Consider the following 20,632-nt stretch of genomic DNA (forward strand, 5'->3'; position numbering starts at 1 on the left):
AAAACCAACCGTTTCATTGTCATTTCCCTGGGTCATGTGGTTCCAAAATGTCAAAATTCCACCTCACATAACTACTGATAACATCTATGAGTAGTTAAGACATTACAAGAGTACTCAGGAATATAACATCAAAGACATAATACATGACTGGCATGACTGACATTGCTACTTCATACTGGCTTCTTGGTCAAGTGTTGCTTACTTGCATTGATGTATTACACTGTCACTGACTGACAGCTTCTCTTGCAACTTGGCACTGCTTGCAACAAATTCTGCATGACCACCCCTGCTCTATGACACCTCAGGACAAGCGATGTGGGCCCACTGCCGATCCCCACGATATAAACACTCTGTAGCCACAAAACAAACAAGGCCTTGTAGCTAATATTGTATATGAATATTTGTATGTAGATGTACTTATGTGTAGATGCATTCTTCATGTACTTATGTAAAATAATGGAAATAAAGATGATAAAAAAAATATTTCCCAAAAAACAAATTCACTTGACAACTGTTTTGGTGCAACACTGGATCCTGGTGATGAATGTTCATAATGTCACTTCTACTACCTAGGTTGTTCATCGTGCTGTGAATGCATGGCTAATAACATTGTTATAACAATGAGAGTCCAGCTTGATGGCTTGAACAGCGATTGGATCTTACTGCCAACACTGACGGCCTCTAATATTGTCACGAACCGATTTTGTGATTCTGGGTAAAGTCGTTGGTGTACAATGTAGCACAGATATACAGGTCAAGATATCCGTTTCCAAGTCCCTTCCAGCATTTTGACTTTTTCTGTCAGCTGGCAGAACTTTTCAAGAGATGAATATCTGGGATCTTTGCAAAAGCTTCAACTTCACAGGATGTATTGTGTCGCGTAACTAAGCAGAGCACTTGACCTTGCAATTTAAGTTGATCTGAGGCTGCTCCTGTGACAAGCATCGTTACATTATTGTTTCCTCATTGGCTTTCCTTTTTGATGATATATTGGGAAATGTTACATTTGTTTTCAACATTTTATTGAACTTTTAGTGAATAAAAAACTACCTGGAAATATGTTAAACAGTCATACAAAATGCAGCATTTACAGACCCCCAGCATCAAAATGTCGTCACGACAGACAGACAAGTTTATTTAGTAAAGGCCACAGGCCCATCATACAGATCATTTGCATATGATATAGATAGTTTAGATTGCACATGCTGTGTAAAGAGGAACATTTCTAATGTGGCCAAAGTACATAATACAGAAAAATACTGACATCTCTTATGATACAATCATTATGTGTTTTTCATAATGTTAATAAAATTAACATTTAGGTCCAAAGGAATCAGTCAAAATATTTCTAGAATATATCTTAACCTTAAATCAGAAAAATGTTCACACTTAAAGTGTACATGGAATTCATCTTCAATAACATTTGTCATCAGATTTACAAAATACACATAATCTCTCCTTGTAATTGGCTTTGTTATCTTCCAGTTTCCAGCAGCTAGATTAAAATTACCACATCTAAATTTAAAGAGTGAGTGGATCTGAGATGTAAAGGAATATCAAATTTAAAATAGAAATGCAACTTTCCACATTTAAAAAATGTCTTCAACAGGGGATTAATAAAACTCTTGGTAGAATTTTGAGATTCAAGTGGACCAACATTGTTTGAGATTATCCGAAAGTCTCTACTTAAACAAGGACATGAAATAATCAACATTGCCAACATCCTGCTGATCCATGCATAGCCAAAACCATACTTAAATAAAATATTTTTGACACAAATTAGTGCAGCCAACATCATCTAAGGACTTGAGAGCACAATATAACAATGTTTTGGCAGTCTATTATAAGGCATATACAATGGGTGAGCACCAGTATTTAATTACTTTTAGTCATATAAGTGAATTTGTATAGAGAAGTCTGCCACAATCACCAAGAGCCATGTTATGACAGGTAGGTTTACCAACTTTCAAAAGGAAATATTTACAAAATTTACTACCTGAACAGACTCAATGATGCTACAATAGTTAGTTTACCCCAAATCTCAGACCAAAATAGAATGAAACCCTACAGTTTAAAGGTCACATGCAACCAAACATAATTAAAACACAATTATCACTTATTCATGACATATAATATACATTGCTGGTTATGAAAAACATATAAACAAAATTATAAAGCGTACAATCGCAAATCAAAAGTGCAATATTGTGTACTTGGGTTTACTTCCCAAGAAACAGAAGCAGCCGGGATACCGAACCCAGTCAGAGCGGGTGGGTGTGCACTCAAGTGTAACGGCTGGTTCATTTACAGATGCCCTCACGGCTCATTGTGTGTGTGTATATATAGAGATGTTGGGTTTTGTAAATACATGCTCATTTTTTGTGTATAACATTTTGCAATCAACAGACATCATAACATGTCATGTGTTCAAGTATCACACCTGCCTGTCTGTGTAATTACATAATGTGACAGAGACCGAACTCGGGCCATAAATCAATGCATTTTGTTTATATGGTGTATAGCCTGATTAGTGTTAAGTTCAAATTGCATGTGGTCAGTGATTCGCAGTTGTGTATTGAATATTGTCATTAGCAGACAGGCAGGCAGACACACAGGTGTCAATAAAACAAGACATTGAGTTTTGTCTGTGACAGCGACATATCTATATCACAGTTAGAAATTCTGTCAACGCTAAATAATGACATTTGCTTTTAAGTATCGAACTGAGAAAGTGACTCGAGTAAGGAGAAGAACGTGTGGTGAAATAGACAAATGAAATTATATAAAACAGTTAATTTACTGTCATAACATATAAAAAGCTTCCAGCCTGTGAGATATCAACAAAACATTAGAAAAATAAGCTCACACAAAGCCTTCACGGTATTCACCCGGACAACCCAGCTTCCAAGTTGCTTGCGAACCTATTTCACTGCGCCTGCGTGCTATGGCGCCAGCCAATATTGAAACCACTTGAATTTCCCCAAAGCGCTGGGGGAAAATTAGTGAATCGTTTGAACTCACGATTTCGCGCGTTTTTTTTCATCAGCGTTATTTTTCAACTTTATAAGTTGAATTTGCATTTTGATGATTTGTTTTGGTAAGTCCATGCTAGAAGGTATCAGAATCTGCAAAGAAGTTGTGTTTTCGTTGCATGTGACCTTTAAATAAAGAAAAACATTTACAGAAAATATTGCCTTTGTTGGCGAGATACCAGACGGCTGCGGCTTTACTCCATACAAGCTTTGGTCTAAATACAAGTCATAGATATTTATAAAGGATGCAGTTTCAATAGGATTACCATTATAGAACCACTTTTTTCCTTATTCCGTGTGCCAGGCTGCATTTCCAAAAGCAAGAACTTTTGTTTTACTAAGATTAACTGACATTCCAGTTTGTTTACAAAAGACATTCAAAAGTGCATTTATCTTCTGTTTGTAACTGATTGCAGTATCGTAAAACAAGTGCAGAAACATCATCAACAAACATAAGTGAACACAAATTGTTAAAATCAGATGAAACATCAACACCTATACCACCGTCCTGTTCCATTAAGGAAAACAACTTATTAATAAATATGATAAACGGCTGTGGGCTTAGCACACAACCCTGGCCAATACCAATATTACATGTAAAACACTTAGATAAACCCTTTGAAGTTCTAATACATGCAGATAAACTGCTGTACATTGATGATATTATATTATAAAATTTACCAGAAATACCAACTTCGGCTAAAAGATTGCAAGAGAACACCATGTCTTATTGTGTCAAAGCCTTTGAGAAATCAATAAAAGGCAATAAAATCTACCTCTCTTTTACAAGAATATGTTTTAGCTAAAGCCTGAAGAGAAAATATGCGGGATCAAATGTGGAATACCCTGCCTTGAAGCCTGCCTGGGACTCATTAATAATTTCATGTGCATCGCCATGATTTTAAGCAGCTTATTCATATGTGATTTCATTGTTACTCAAAGCAACAAACTGCACCCTGATTCCACAACCTACGAGTGCAGGCATATTGAAATTCCAGCTTCAGCCAAGGGTAGTTATAGGCATCATAGTGAAAAAAATCTGCAAACACAACACAGAAGTAGTGTTCACCTGTATGTTAAAGTCAGAACATACCAAACACAACCACAGAAACAGTGTTCAGCAGTAAGTCAAGTCATGACAACTCTGCTCGTTTATTCTCAGTAGTTTCGGTTTATGTTGTCATAAGTTTTGTTACTATGTGCCTTTAAGAAAAAATTTCTTTCAAAGACAGTGTTTTGAGAAAAATTTGTATCACGACATACATAATCCCACACTTAATTTGTCTGTAAAATCTTCATTAAATAAGGATTCATTTATTTATGCAGGTTTCTGTTCCTCAAAATGGTGACCCCATTAAAGAAAGTTACAGTTTAAAGACATGATTTGTAGCGCTTAACTATTGCAATGTTAACTGCAGAGCTGAAATGCTGACATAACTTTAACTTACCTTGTCATGAGCATGAGGCTCTGACTAGGAGATAACTTCATCTGCATTTGATCGCCCCCATCCGTCAGAAGGAAATATCTGAGTAAGACAAGAACTGTATATTAGCTCTTGTCACATCATCAAAATGCATCAACACTTGAATTATATCCCATCAAATTAAAGTGAGAAGGAGTTACTCTCTATATTTTTGAGATGACCAGAATTACCTGTGTCTAGAATGACCCTCTACCTGTCCCTGGGTGACCCTGGACTACCTGTCTAGAATGACCCAGAATTACCTGTCTAGATTGACCCTCTACTCTGTCTAGAATGACCCTGGACTGTCTAGGAATGACCCAGAATTACCTGTCTAGAATGACCAGAATTACCTGTCTAGAATGACCCTCTACCTGTCACAGTGAGCCCTGGGACTACTGTCTGAATGACCCAGGAGTACCTACAAGAATGACACTCACCATCTGGTGACCTGGATACACATCAGAATGACTAAGACACTGTCTGATTGACCCTCTGTCAGAACGTCAAAGAATCATCGTAAAATAAGCATGAATATACATCAAATTAAAATGGAGTTATCTCATTTTGGAATGACTAGAATTACCTCGCCACAAGACTCGAACTCACCATCTGGGCCGACCTGGACTACACCGCTCCACCAGGAGATGACAGAACCTGTCTACAGGCCCTCTACATCTGGTGGGCCTGGGACTCCTATACAGGTGGGCAGAACCACCATCTGAACAACCCTCCTACATAATAGAATGGGCCCTGGACCCTATGCAAGAATGTTGAGAGCCACCTGTCTAAGAATATTCCTCTACACATAGAAGACTGGACACACCATCTAGAATGACCCAGAATTACCTATCTGGGCGACCTCCTACCATCCTGAATGACATGGACACAAGACAGAGCCCTGTAAGACCAGACACTCCACCATCTAGAATGACCCTCAGGACTGCCATGGGCTTAATGTTCTGTCCTAAGAACAGTACTCACCTATAGTGACCCTGGTTGGTACCTGTCCAGGCGACTTCAGACTGCCTGTCTCAGACGACCCAGAGTACCTGTCAGAGCAAACCTCCCACCATCTGGGGTGACCTGGGACTACACCTGTCCTGGGAATGACCCCAGAATTACCTGTCCTAAGACCGGGCCAGAGTACATCACCAGGCGGGCCTCCACATGGGCTGACCTGGACTGCATACAGGCAGGCAGGCCACCTGTCTGGGCACTACCTCAGAATGGGCCTGGGACTACACATGCAGAATGACAGGGCCACCATGCTGGGTGGGCCTCACACATACAGGCCATTTGGACTGCACATGCAGAATGACAGAAATGCCTGTCCCAGTGTTACTCTATAGGCAGGCCACTGGGGCCAGAACTGCCTATACAGGGCAGACACTCACATGCAGGGCCCTGGGACTGCATACAGGTGATAGAACACATACAGATTGAGCCTCTACACCATGCAGGGCAGGCTGGGACTTTCTTAGAATGACTAGGGCCTGTGGTGACACACCATGCAGAATGACACCGTTCCTATGAGGCAGGGTACACCATGCAGAGCCCTCTACCTGTCTAGAGAATGACCCGGGACTACCTGTCTAGAATGACCCAGAATTACCTGTCTAGAATGACCCTCTACCTGTCTAGAATGACCCTGGACTACCTGTCTAGAATGACCCTGGATACAGCTGTTGCTGTACACATACTGCAAAGGGACATGGGATCTCAGTGCCACCCATATATGCAAATCCATAGACTCCTGAGTAGCAGGGGGAGGCTTCAGCTAGGATTCCTCAGCATAGAATTCACTTCCACATGTGAAAGAAGTCAAATAGAAATTGGATTGAATAACATATACATGGTTATTGTCATAATACAGGCCAACATTAAGGTACTTATATGTTAAACAAGAAACCAGCCTGTACATATAGCTATGATAAAAGAGTTAATCAATGAAGGTACAGGTGTTATAATACATAAGAAAATTAAAAGATACTTTTGTCCTGAATTACATGCATACAGGAAGCTTTATCTGAAACCCTAACACAGAAGCTTTGAAACAACTTTATTTTGTGTTTGTTTTGTTTTCGTTAATTGTAACGCTGCACTCCAGCAATATTCCAGCAGTCTGAAAATAACTGAGTCCTGGACGATATAATCCAGTGATTGACATCATGAGCATCGATCTATGCAGTTGGGTCATGATGACATGCAACCACTTTCAAGAGAAGTCAACCAAGCCTGACCACAGGATCCTCCTCTTACGACCAAGCATGGTTTGTGGAGAGACCAAGATTTCCTAGGTTTTGTAATCAAGTTTGGTTTGACAAGTTATGCGGTTATCACCGTTTTGAAGAAGATTAAAAGGTTGTTATAGGTTTCTAGACAGGTACAAAAGCCAGAGCACATTAAATACTTATATAAAAGCCAGAGGGAACCAATACACAGCTGTTATATATTAATATATTATTATATATTAATGGTGAGAGAGAATGTTGTTTCATCATGAAATAATCTCAAAGGCCATTATGGATGATCCTGATAATGGTAATTTATTTTTGAGTCATAACTAGAGTATTTATCTGCAGCGAAATGCCTTACTGTTTACTAAACCTGGAATAAGTGTTGATCAGTGGTTTGAGCATTTTAAAGATAAAGCCTAGTGCTTCAGACAGAGACCTATTTCGAAATGTTTAAATTGTCCACATCCTGGTGCATTCAGGACAATATTAATTAATACTACATTTGAGCCGCCACATCATTTCTTACGCCAGGACCGGTCTCCTGGAGTAAGATTGTCCCCACTGAATAAGAAGGGTGACATCAACACACCTGTGATTAGGCCTGCAGTCAGGAGTACAATGACAAAACATTTTAGTAAGATTTAAATTTACATTCTCAATACAAGACTACAGTTTTGGCCGAGGCATATTATAGACAACTGGATCATAGTTCTAAACTGACCATTATGAATGAATTATCTACCTTGCACTACAGTTTTGCAAACAGCCTGTAAACCCAGGAGTTTAAGTTGTCTCCCTTAACTGTTACCATGACAGTTGTCTCCAACAACTGTACCAGCGATATATATGATACTACAACTCTTTCCATTTACAGTGCTTTCAGAAAGCGGCTGTTTTGAAACTAACATTCTAAAGTAAAGATGGATTGTCTACATGGGCTGGCACCATAAAAGAGCCAACACAAGTCCACACTTAGAGCAGGCAGTACAAGTCACTTGACAATAAACTTTGCTTAGGTTGTAATTTTTGCATGTAGTTTTTTCAAAGGACACATCATTTCAAAGTTGCCATTGAGCAACGGGGATAAATTATTGTATTGCATTCTCAAAGTTCAAACTGAATTCTGCGCATCTCTTCTTACAAATGTTTTAAAACTTTAAAAACAATCCTGGTGAAATATTTTCTGTAAACAACCACATTTGGAATCTGTGAGAGGAAGCAGATATACAACACACTATATCTCTCACCCAGGAAACAAGCAGCTATATGAGCTGCGAGGCTATGATGATGTTGAAGTAGCATCCAACTGGCAGACTCTTGAGGAAAGAAACAGCAGGGCCTGCTTGGCACTGTTCATCTGATCACCATGCATACTACCTGATGGAAACATTCAACACACACAGAACTGTAGGCCATCATATTTCATTGGATCACAGATATTGTCATCAGTGTGAGAGAGAAGGTAGAGGAGGGGAATATCAGGATAACATCATCTTAAACTGGATCACAGATATTGCCTCGTCAGTGTAAGAAGGTAGAGGGAGGAATATCAGGATAACATCATCTTAAACTGGATCACAGATATTGTGTCGGCAGTGTAAGAAGGTAGAGGAGGAATATCAGGATAACATCAGCTTAAACTGGATCACAGATATTGTTGTCAGTGTAAGAAGGTAGAGGAGGAATATCAGGATAACATCATCTTAAACTGGATCACAGAATATTGTCGTCAAGTGTAGAAGGTAGAGGAGGAGGATATCAGGATAACATCAGCTTAAGCTGGATCCACAGATATTGTCGTCAGTGTAAGAAAGGTAGAGGAGGAATATCAGGATAACATCATCTTAAACTGGATCACGAATATTGTGCGTCAGTGTAGAAGGTAGAGGAGGAATATCAGGATAACATCATCTTAAACTGGATCACAGATATTGTCGTCAGTGTAGAAGGAAGAGGAGGGAATATCAGGATAACATCAGCTTAAACTGGATCACAGATATTGTCGTCAGTGTAAGAAGGTAGAGGAGGAATATCAGGATAACATCATGACTTAAACTGGATCACAGATATTGTCGTCAGTGTAAGAAGGTAGAGGAGGAATATCAGGATAACATCAGCAAACTGGATCACAGATATTATGGTCAGTGTAAGCAGAGACCATATAATAGAGGGGCGGCCCTCTAGCCAGTGCGCATAAAACCATCAGCGCTCACGGCTTGTACTGCGCCAACCTATCCGGAAGCTGGAAAAAGCGTGTGTTGACTTCAGTCATCGATTTAGCTTTATTTTCATTTGCAAAAGGTAAGATTTGATTTTTTCATGTATTCTCATGCATATACTTACATTTGCAACAGTGCATTAGAAGGTATTAGAGGGTGCTAAAGCATTATTTGTCTTTGTATTTGATGAATACTATCCGTGTGCTTTCGTCGTTCTGTGAGAACAATGGGCGGAGTGTAAAATCGGCCAAAAGTCCGATTTTGATTTTCAATAATGGATACTAATTCTCAATGCAAATCCTTAGTTGCGAGGTGTAATGAAAAGAAAATAAGATAAAGATTTGTATAGGGGCAGTTATAAGTCTGTGGCGTTGGCGTCATTCCTTATTTTTAGCTCGTGCAATACGATGAAATATGATGTTTTCCGAAATATTTTACTCCACACACTTGATTTTCATGCGCTTTCACAAGAGCAGCTTTATTACTAGCATGTTTAAAATAAACATGTGAACATTCACCGGCGATTTCCTCTTTTGCGTGGTACACTTTTTATATAGCTCACGATGTCGGTATTTTATTTTTTATGATTTTTGCGTAAACCCATATTTGCGTCATTATACTGAACATTTCAATTATCATGCTAGCAGCAGGCGACACATAACATTCATTTTGTCCATTAATATAGCATTGAATATATATTTGCAAATCATTCTACAAAAGTCTCATTCTCCTAATCGTTTGAAAAAAAGTACATATTTCCATTATTGTTCATTTTGGTGATTATATTTCTGGAAAAAGGTCCTTATTTATCATGTAACAATTCATGGCATTTTTTCTGTTATCATTATTCTTCCTACTGAAGTTAGAGAGTTATATTGCTATATATTATTATATTACTATACAATAGTACCAGCAGCCTGACTTTATGCAACAATGAATCAACATTTTATTTATATCATTACACTATTTATATAAATTATCATTTGTTTGGCAGATGCCCAGGAAAAAGTTTTCATCGGCAGTCGCGGAAGGGCTACTCAAAGTGGGGTCGAGACAACTAGGTGTCAGTTCTTCCTCTCTCTCTGACATTCTTTATTCATCGGTTCAATCAACTGTTCACCGACGATTGCAGGTAAGTAGCAATGGAAGTAAGAAATTCACAAATGATGTCTTTGAAAAAAATGAGTAATTTTGTGTTGATATTTTGTAGTTATTGGTACTTGTATATCTGGTACCTCGCAGAAATAAGTTTAAAGATATCAAAGCAATTGTATAATCAAATATTAATATTGTTTCTTTTTCTCATGTAAAACAACGGTATAGTGTAAATTATTAAATACAATATTCCCATCTTGAGTAAGTAACTAGACCTTGTTTGAAGAGCATTGGCAACCAACTATTGCATAATTTTAACAACTATTTAGAACATCTTTCTAAATTTATATTTTTAATATTAATATTGTGTAAAATCCATTTTCAGTTCAAGAGATGCACTGTGGGACAAAGCATGGAAGTCATTCTTCATTGACCACCTCACCCGATGAACCCACAGATACCCATGCCTGGAAGAAGCGACAGATTCTGATGGTTGTTGAAGCTGATGAATTCTTTGGGTTTATTTGACACAATTCACCAGTATCATCCGGACAACAATGTAGATGAATTTGTTGATGGCATCCTCACGATACCAACCAATATTTAACATTAAAAAGGAAGACTGTTTCAGCATGTAGATGAGTTAGGCAATTTTACAACTGCAAGAAACAAAGCGTGGAAACATTACTATTGTGCAGTTTTATGACTGGCTAGGCTCAGTCCAGCTTTCAGTAGTCATCAAGCCATCCTTTACAGCAGCAATATATGCAATATCGGCGTTGACTTTGGCCCAAATCATGAATTCTGGATTGGTTTTACCTGCATTTTTCTCCACTCTAAGAGATATGAAAAAACTTTTATCAAAACTGTCTACATACCATGTTTGCGTTTGGCAATTATGAAGACAGATTTGCAAACTTGATTCCAGTTGGTGCAGGCATAAGTGAAGGAGCTATTTCAACAATATCTGCCTAATAATTTAACATGTAATAAAATTACATGAGTAGAAGTATTCAGGAAATTAAAAACTAATGTACAGTTCTACTTCATGGATATCTAAAATATCTCATAGTGAAGTTATATTAAGATTGTGTACAGATTTGTATGATTTTATGTTTTATGTCTTTACATCCACAATCAGTCCTAAATGGACAACATAACTATACAGGTTGTGTTGCAAGAAGTTTATGAGTTATCATCTTCCCCTTATTTTATCATGACTACAATTAATATATTTTCTGTTATCATTATTCTTCCTAATGAAGTTTGATTATGAGTTTACCTGGGCTTAGACGAGTACCTACAGCCTGGTCTTATGTAACAACAAAATGAAAATGAACTCATTATTCAACATTATATTTATATCATAAAATTATCATTTGTTTTGTAGATGCCCAGGAAAAAAAGAAAGTTTTCATCGAAGGGCCACTCCAAGAGCCTATTATTAAGTGCAATATTTCCATCTTGATTGCCAGATATGCCTCGGTTTGAAAGAGCATTGGCAACCAACTATTGCATAATTTTAATTTCAAATTCAGTTTAGAGGTTTATTCTGCAACAGTTGAAATTCACATTTACCGTGTTTTTAATGAAAGAATATCTAAATGGTTGAATTTAGTAATACATGATTGTATTATAGGCATCTATGGTCCCATTCTACAATAAATACATTGTACATATAAGAACGCAGATGATGTTGTGTTTTAATGTTATTATTGCATTTTCCCGCCAAGTTAAAGGACACTTTGCTGAAATTTTTAATTGATTGGGTAGATTGTAGTAATGTTTCCGTTTAACACATATATTTTGGGCCCGGAGGCAAGTGACTTTAGTATTTAGTGGCTTCCCTTTGAAAACAAAACAAGCGTCTCAATACGGCCCAAAGCATAATCACTGCTAGCCCTAAACTGGCATTATAAACACATTAACGCCTTTGGAAAAATGTGAAATCGTTTCGTTGGGACTATAAACTTTATAACAAGCACCAGTCAGTCACCAGGCACTCGTCTTTCCGAGGATTCATGATTTTAATAATATTGCTTTGAGATGACACCCATAATTTAAAATGCTTCACAGTACAATACATAATGACAAGGCCGGACACTTCTAGGGTGCACCCTACCCGACTGGCGCTGCCGATCGCCACGCTACCATCGCAGATGCAATCGATTAAAACTTTATGTAAACATAATCATGGATGATTGGCCTATCGAGCAACACTCATGACGCACCTACAATTCTTTATTGTTATTTCTGCAAGTCGATTGAAAACCAAATTTTGACTCCTCAACTAAACGATCTTGACACAAATGTATGACGATATGTCCGCACACAAAGGTGGTGTGGTGGGGCAAGTCCTCTGATTGGCTAGCGCTTTGCAAATTCTGCACATTCTTTATAAATTCAAGGGAATTTTTACTTTCATCGACTGTTTGACCACACCCTCGCTTTGTGCCAACGAATACTTGCAAGTAAATCTTGGGATTAGCCATGTGATGATACGTTGCTTTGCAAGCATCGATATTGGCAACTGGTGTAAGAAGGTAGAGGAGGAATATCAGGATAACATCAGCTTAAACTGGATCACAGATATTGTCGTCATCAGTGTAAGAAGGTCAGTGTAAGAGGTAGAGGAATATCAGGATAACATCAGCTTAAACTGGATCACAGATATTGTCGTCAGTGTAAGAAGGTAGAGGAGGAATATCAGGATAACATCAGCTTAAACTGGATCACAGATATTGTCGTCAGTGTAAGAAGGTAGAGGAGGAATATCAGGATAACATCAGCTTAAACTGGATCACAGAAGAAGGTATTGTCGTCAGTGGATAAGAAGGTAGAGGAGGGAGGGAATATCAGGATAACATCAGCTTAAACTGGATCACAGATATTGTCGTCAGTGTAAGAAGGTAGAGGAGGAATATCAGGATAACATCAGCTTAAACTGGATCACAGATATTGTCGTCAGTGTAAGAAGGTAGAGGAGGAATATCAGGATAACATCAGCTTAAACTGGATCACAGATATTGTCGTCAGTGTAAGAAGGTAGAGGAGGAATATCAGGATAACATCATCTTAAACTGGATCACAGATATTGTCGTCAGTGTAAGAAGGTAGAGGAGGAATATCAGGATAACATCAGCTTAAACTGGATCACAGATATTGTCGTCAGTGTAAGAAGGTAGAGGAGGAATATCAGGATAACATCAGCTTAAACTGGATCACAGATATTGTCGTCAGTGTAAGAAGGTAGAGGAGGAATATCAGGATAACATCAGCTTAAACTGGATCACAGATATTGTCGTCAGTGTAAGAAGGTAGAGGAGGAATATCAGGATAACATCAGCTTAAACTGGATCACAGATATTGTCGTCAGTGTAAGAAGGTAGAGGAGGAATATCAGGATAACATCAGCTTAAACTGGATCACAGATATTGTCGTCAGTGTAAGAAGGTAGAGGAGGAATATCAGGATAACATCATCTTAAACTGGATCACAGATATTGTCGTCAGTGTAAGAAGGTAGAGGAGGAATATCAGGATAACATCAGCTTAAACTGGATCACAGATATTGTCGTCAGTGTAAGAAGGTAGAGGAGGAATATCAGGATAACATCAGCTTAAACTGGATCACAGATATTGTCGTCAGTGTAAGAAGGTAGAGGAGGAATATCAGGATAACATCAGCTTAAACTGGATCACAGATATTGTCGTCAGTGTAAGAAGGTAAGAAATATCAGGTAGAGGAGGAATATCAGGATAACATCAGCTTAAACTGGATCACAGATATTGTCGTCAGTGTAAGAAGGTAGAGGAGGAATATCAGGATAACATCAGCTTAAACTGGATCACAGATATTGTCGTCAGTGTAAGAAGGTAGAGGAGGAATATCAGGATAACATCAGCTTAAACTGGATCACAGATATTGTCGTCAGTGTAAGAAGGTAGAGGAGGAATATCAGGATAACATCATCTTAAACTGGATCACAGATATTGTCGTCAGTGTAAGAAGGTAGAGGAGGAATATCAGGATAACATCAGCTTAAACTGGATCACAGATATTGTCGTCAGTGTAAGAAGGTAGAGGAGGAATATCAGGATAACATCAGCTTAAACTGGATCACAGATATTGTCGTCAGTGTAAGAAGGTAGAGGAGGAATATCAGGATAACATCAGCTTAAACTGGATCACAGATATCAGGATAACATCATCTTAAACTGGATCACAGATATTGTCGTCAGTGTAAGAAGGTAGAGGAGGAATATCAGGATAACATCAGCTTAAACTGGATCACAGATATTGTCGTCAGTGTAAGAAGGTAGAGGAGGAATATCAGGATAACATCAGCTTAAACTGGATCACAGATATTGTCGTCAGTGTAAGAAGGTAGAGGAGGAATATCAGGATAACATCAGCTTAAAAACATTCAGATACTCAGGAGAAACAATAACCTGACCTTTTATGCATACAGTTTGACTTAGGATAGTAATAACCGCTGACATACCTGACCTGTCAATGACAAATATGAATTCTCCATTCTCGAATACTGCACTCTCACCAAACTTGGGGTACAAGTTAACCATCAACACATTCTTCTTGAAAAAATTGCCTGCACCTAAAATAGAACAAAAAATAGTTAATATTTTCTTTGGTTGGGTTGAGAAGTATAACTTCCACAACTTGATTGAACACTGCACTAGTCTGTGTATTGCCTTGATATTGGGAGCAAGTAATAGTAGGAATTGTACTCGCTCACAACCCTTGTCTACTGAGATATTAGAGTGACTCTAAAACAAGAAAGAACCATGATGATCTGTGGCTAACCTGAACATAGTTGGCATCACTTTAAAGAAGCTTTAGGTGGATCCCTACCTTTGTTCAGACCTCTACCACCTTCCTCTTGTGTCCTTGCTCTCTGTGGCTTGTGGACATTCTCATAGAAGATGTTGAGAGAGTGAGATCATGGTCACACACAAAAGGTGTTGCCAGTTTCACCTGCAATACAATTAACTAACTTATAAAGAAGACATGTACAGATCTACCACCTGCCCAGTGTACAGCCATAACACTAACCACTGTACAGATCATACTCCTGTACAGTCATAACCCACTGTACAGATCTACCACCACATGACTCCTGTACAGTCATAACATTAACCACTGTCTACCACCTGCCTCCTGTACAGCCATAACATTAACCACTGTACAGATCTACCACCTGCCTCCTGTACAGCCATAACACTAACCACTGTACAGATCTACCACCTGCCTCCTGTACAGCCATAACACTAACCACTGTACAGATCTACCACCTGCCTCCTGTACAGCCATAACACTAACCACTGTACAGATCTACCACCTGCCTCCTGTACAGCCATAACACTAACCACTGTACAGATCTACCACCTGCCTCCTGTACAGTCATAACATTAACCACTGTACAGATCTACCACCTGCCTCCTGTACAGCCATAACATTAACCACTGTACAGATCTACCACCTGCCTCCTGTACAGTCATAACACTAACCACTGTACAGATCTACCACCTGCCTCCTGTACAGCCATAACACTAACCACTGAACAGATCTACCACCTGCCTCCTGTACAGCCATAACACTAACCACTGTACAGATCTACCACCTGCCTCCTGTACAGCCATAACACTAACCACTGTACAGATCTACCACCTGCCTCCTGTACAGCCATAACACTAACCACTGTACAGATCTACCACCTGCCTCCTGTACAGCCATAACATTAACCACTGTACAGATCTACCACCACCCTCCTCCTGTACAGCCATAACATTAACCACTGTACAGATCTACCACCTGCCTCCTGTACAGTCATAACATTAACCACTGTACAGATCTACCACCTGCCTCCTGTACAGCCATACAACTAACCACTGTACAGATCACCACCTGCCTAACCACTGTACAGATCTACCACCTGCCTCCTGTACAGCCATAACACTAACCACTGTACAGATCTACCACCTGCCTCCTGTACAGCCATAACACTAACCACTGTACAGATCTACCACCTGCCTCCTGTACAGCCATAACACTAACCACTGTACAGATCTACCACCTGCCTCCTGTACAGCCATAACACTAACCACTGTACAGATCTACCACCTGCCTCCTGTACAGTCATAACACTAACCACTGTACAGATCTACCACCTGCCTCCTGTACAGCCATAACACTAACCACTGTACAGATCTACCACCTGCCTCCTGTACAGCCATAACACTAACCACTGTACAGATCTACCACCTGCCTCCTGTACAGTCATAACACTAACCACTGTACAGATCTACCACCTGCCTCCTGTACAGCCATAACACTAACCACTGAACAGATCTACCACCTGCCTCCTGTACAGCCATAACATTAACCACTGTACAGATCTACCACCTGCCTCCTGTACAGCCATAACACTAACCACTGTACAGATCTACCACTGCCTCCTGTACAGATAACATTACCACCTGCCTCCCTGTAACCATAACTGTACCTGCAGATCTACCACCTGCCTCCTGTACAGCCATAACACTAACACTAACCACTGTACAGATCTACCACACCTGCCTCCTGTACAGCCATAACATTAACCACTGTACAGATCTACCACCTGCCTCCTGTACAGCCATAACACTAACCACTGAACAGATCTACCACCTGCCTCCTGTACAGCCATAACACTAACCACTGTACAGATCTACCACCTGCCTCCTGTACAGCCATAACATTAACCACTGTACAGATCTACCACCTGCCTCCTGTACAGTCATAACATTAACCACTGTACAGATCTACCACCTGCCTCCTGTACAGTCATAACACTAACCACTGTACAGATCTACCACCTGCCTCCTGTACAGCCATAACACTAACCACTGTACAGATCTACCACCTGCCTCCTGTACAGTCATAACACTAACCACTGTACAGATCTACCACCTGCCTCCTGTACAGTCATAACATTAACCACTGTACAGATCTACCACCTGCCTCCTGTACAGCCATAACACTAACCACTGTACAGATCTACCACCTGCCTCCTGTACAGCCATAACACTAACCACTGTACAGATCTACCACCTGCCTCCTGTACAGCCATAAACACTAACCACTGTACAGATCTACCACCTGCCTCCTGTACAGTCATAACATTAACCACTGTACAGATCTACCACCTGCCTCCTGTACAGTCATAACATCTAACCACTGTACAGATCTACCACCTGCCTCCTGTACAGCCATAACACTTAACCACTGTACAGATCTACCACCTGCCTCCTGTACAGTCATAACACTAACCACTGTACAGATCTACCACCTGCCTCCTGTACAGCCATAACACTAACCACTGTACAGATCTACCACCTGCCTCCTGTACAGTCATAACATTAACCACTGTACAGATCTACCACCTGCCTCCTGTACAGCCATAACATTAACCACTGTACAGATCTACCACCTGCCTCCTGTACAGCCATAACATTAACCACTGTACAGATCTACCACCTGCCTCCTGTACAGTCATAACATTAACCACTGTACAGATCTACCACCTGCCTCCTGTACAGCCATAACACTAACCACTGTACAGATCTACCACCTGCCTCCTGTACAGCCATAACATTAACCACTGTACAGATCTACCACCTGCCTCCTGTACAGTCATAACATTAACCACTGTACAGATCTACCACCTGCCTCCTGTACAGTCATAACACTAACCACTGTACAGATCTACCACCTGCCTCCTGTACAGCCATAACACTAACCACTGTACAGATCTACCACCTGCCTCCTGTACAGCCATAACACTAACCACTGTACAGATCTACCACCTGCCTCCTGTACAGTCATAACATTAACCACTGTACAGATCTACCACCTGCCTCCTGTACAGCCATAACACACTAACCACTGTACAGATCTACCACCTGCCTCCTGTACAGCCATAACATTAACCACTGTACAGATCTACCACCTGCCTCCTGTACAGTCATAACATTAACCACTGTACACAGATCTACCACCTGCCTCCTGTACAGATACAGCCTCCATAACACTAACCACTGTACAGATCTACCACCTGCCTCCTGTACAGTCATAACATTAACCACTGTACAGATCTACCACCTGCCTCCTGTACAGCCATAACATAACCACTGTACAGATCTACCACCTGCCTCCTGTACAGCCATAACATTAACCACTGTACAGATCTACACCTGCCTCCCTGTACAGTCATAATTAACCACAGATCTACCACCTGCCTCCTGTACAGTCATAACACTTAACCACTGTACAGATCTACCACCTGCCTCCTGTACAGCCATAACACTAACCACTGTACAGATCTACCACCTGCCTCCTGTACAGCCATAACACTAACCACTGTACAGATCTACCACCTGCCTCCTGTACAGTCATAACATTCAACCACTGCACAGATCTACCACCTGCCTCCTGTACAGTCATAACACTAACCACTGTACAGATCTACCACCTGCCTCCTGTGCCAGTCATAACACTAAACCACTGTACAGGATCTACCACCTGCCTCCTGTACAGTCCATAACAGTGCTCACTAACCACTGTACAGATCTACCACCTGCCTCCTGTACAGCCATAACATAACCACTGAACAGATCTACCACCTGCCTCCTGTACAGTCATAACATTAACCACCTGTACAGATCTACCACCTGCCTCCTGTGGGTCCTGCCACAGTAACACTAACCACCTGTACAGATCTACCACCTCTGCCTCCTGTACAGCCACATAACACTAACCACTGTACAGATCTACCACCTGCCTCCACTGTACAGCCATAACACTAACTGTGGCTCACAGATCTACCACCTGCCTCCTGTACAGATCTAACACTTTAACCACCTTTCCACCACCTGCCTCCTGTACAGCCATAACACTAACCACTGTACAGATCCACTGGCCTGTTTCCCTGTGGATCCACTACCACTGCCTCCTGGTATCAGCCTCCACTGTGTGCTCTGTTTCCACTGTGCACCTATCCACCTGTACAGATCCTGCCTCCTAGTGCAGGTCCTGTTTCTTGGCCACTGTCCTGCCTCCTGTACACAGTCATGGATCACCTCCTGGTCCACTGTGGATCACCACCTCCACCACCTGCCTTTGGATCCACCTGTGTGGTTTCGGGATCCTGCCTGTCTCTTCCTGTGGATCTGTTTTATCCTGGGATCCTGTTCTTGGATCTACATTCTGTCTTTTTCACCACTGGATCTACCACCTCCTTCCTGCTGTGTTCCTGACAGGATCCCACTGTACCTGCCTTTCCTGCCACCTGCACAGTGGATCACCTGTCCTGCTGGGATCCTACTTCCTGTGCCTGCCTGGGATCCACCTGCCTCCTTCCTGTGTGCTGAAGGACCTGTACTGTGCTCTACCACCTGCCTCCTGTGGTACAGTCCTGTGTCTGGGATCCTGCCTCCTGTGCAGTCCTGCCATCTTCCAGATCTGGTTACCACCTGCCTCCTGTACAGTCCTTTTAACTGTGGAACCTCCTGTGCCTTCCTGGATCTACCACCTCACTGTCCTGGATCTACCACCTGCCTCCTGTACCGCCTTAATCTTGGTCACTGTACAGATCTACCACATGCCTCCTGTGTCCTTCCATCTGTGGCCATTAACACTGAACAGATCTACCACTGCCTCCTGTACAGCCATAATCTTTAACCACTGCATAGGAGATCTACCACCTGCCTCCTGTACAGCCATAACATTAACCACTGAAGAGATCTACCACCTGCCTCCTGTACAGCCATAACACTAACCACTGTACAGATCTACCACCTGCCTCCTGTACAGCCATAACACTAACCACTGTACAGATCTACCACCTGCCTCCTGTACAGCCATAACACTAACCACTGTACAGATCTACCACCTGCCTCCTGTACAGCCATAACACTAACCACTGAACAGATCTACCACCTGCCTCCTGTACAGCCATAACACTAACCACTGTACAGATCTACCACCTGCCTCCTGTACAGCCATAACATTAACCACTGTACAGATCTACCAGCTGCCTCCTGTACAGTCATAACATTAACCACTGTACAGATCTACCACCTGCCTCCTGTACAGTCATAACACTAACCACTGTACAGATCTACCACCTGCCTCCTGTACAGCCATAACACTAACCACTGTACAGATCTACCACCTGCCTCCTGTACAGCCATAACACTAACCACTGTACAGATCTACCACCTGCCTCCTGTACAGCCATAACACTAACCACTGTACAGATCTACCACCTGCCTCCTGTACAGTCATAACATTAACCACTGTACAGATCTACCACCTGCCTCCTGTACAGTCATAACATTAACCACTGTACAGATCTACCACCTGCCTCCTGTACAGCCATAACACTAACCACTGTACAGATCTACCACCTGCCTCCTGTACAGCCATAACACTAACCACTGTACAGATCTACCACCTGCCTCCTGTACAGCCATAACATTAACCACTGTACAGATCTACCACCTGCCTCCTGTACAGCCATAACA

The 20,632-nt window shown here is 41.0% G+C and overlaps 1 protein-coding gene and 3 long non-coding RNA genes across 4 annotated transcripts in view; 2 read left to right on the forward strand and 2 right to left on the reverse strand.

Moving 5' to 3' along the window:
- Positions 1 to 240: 240 nt before the first annotated feature.
- LOC124255718 lies at positions 241 to 6,301 on the reverse strand. The gene is made up of 3 exons (XR_006892735.1): positions 6,156 to 6,301; positions 4,481 to 4,558; positions 241 to 350 (listed from the first exon to the last, which is right to left on the reverse strand). It is a non-coding gene; the product is annotated as an uncharacterized LOC124255718 (long non-coding RNA).
- A 1,683-nt stretch (positions 6,302 to 7,984) lies between these two features.
- Positions 7,985 to 20,632, reverse strand: part of LOC124255715 (von Willebrand factor A domain-containing protein 5A-like) — a 53,018-nt gene continuing 40,370 nt past the window's right edge. Inside the window, exons 5-7 of the mRNA XM_046689622.1 lie at positions 14,943 to 15,044; positions 14,554 to 14,664; positions 7,985 to 8,112 (exon numbers count right to left, since the gene is read on the reverse strand). Of these exons, the coding sequence (XP_046545578.1) occupies positions 14,632 to 14,664; positions 14,943 to 15,044 (135 nt within the window). The 3' untranslated portion in view covers positions 7,985 to 8,112; positions 14,554 to 14,631. The remainder of the gene's footprint in view (positions 8,113 to 14,553; positions 14,665 to 14,942; positions 15,045 to 20,632) is intronic.
- LOC124255720 lies at positions 12,688 to 13,714 on the forward strand. Its single transcript, XR_006892737.1, has 2 exons — positions 12,688 to 12,809; positions 12,959 to 13,714. It is a non-coding gene; the product is annotated as an uncharacterized LOC124255720 (long non-coding RNA).
- LOC124255719 lies at positions 13,795 to 14,443 on the forward strand. The gene is made up of 2 exons (XR_006892736.1): positions 13,795 to 14,196; positions 14,300 to 14,443. It is a non-coding gene; the product is annotated as an uncharacterized LOC124255719 (long non-coding RNA).

Source organism: Haliotis rubra, unplaced genomic scaffold (genome assembly GCF_003918875.1).
Source record: "Haliotis rubra isolate DU_JTF1 unplaced genomic scaffold, ASM391887v1 Scf607, whole genome shotgun sequence".
In the NCBI taxonomy this organism is placed as follows: Eukaryota; Metazoa; Mollusca; class Gastropoda; order Lepetellida; family Haliotidae; genus Haliotis; species Haliotis rubra.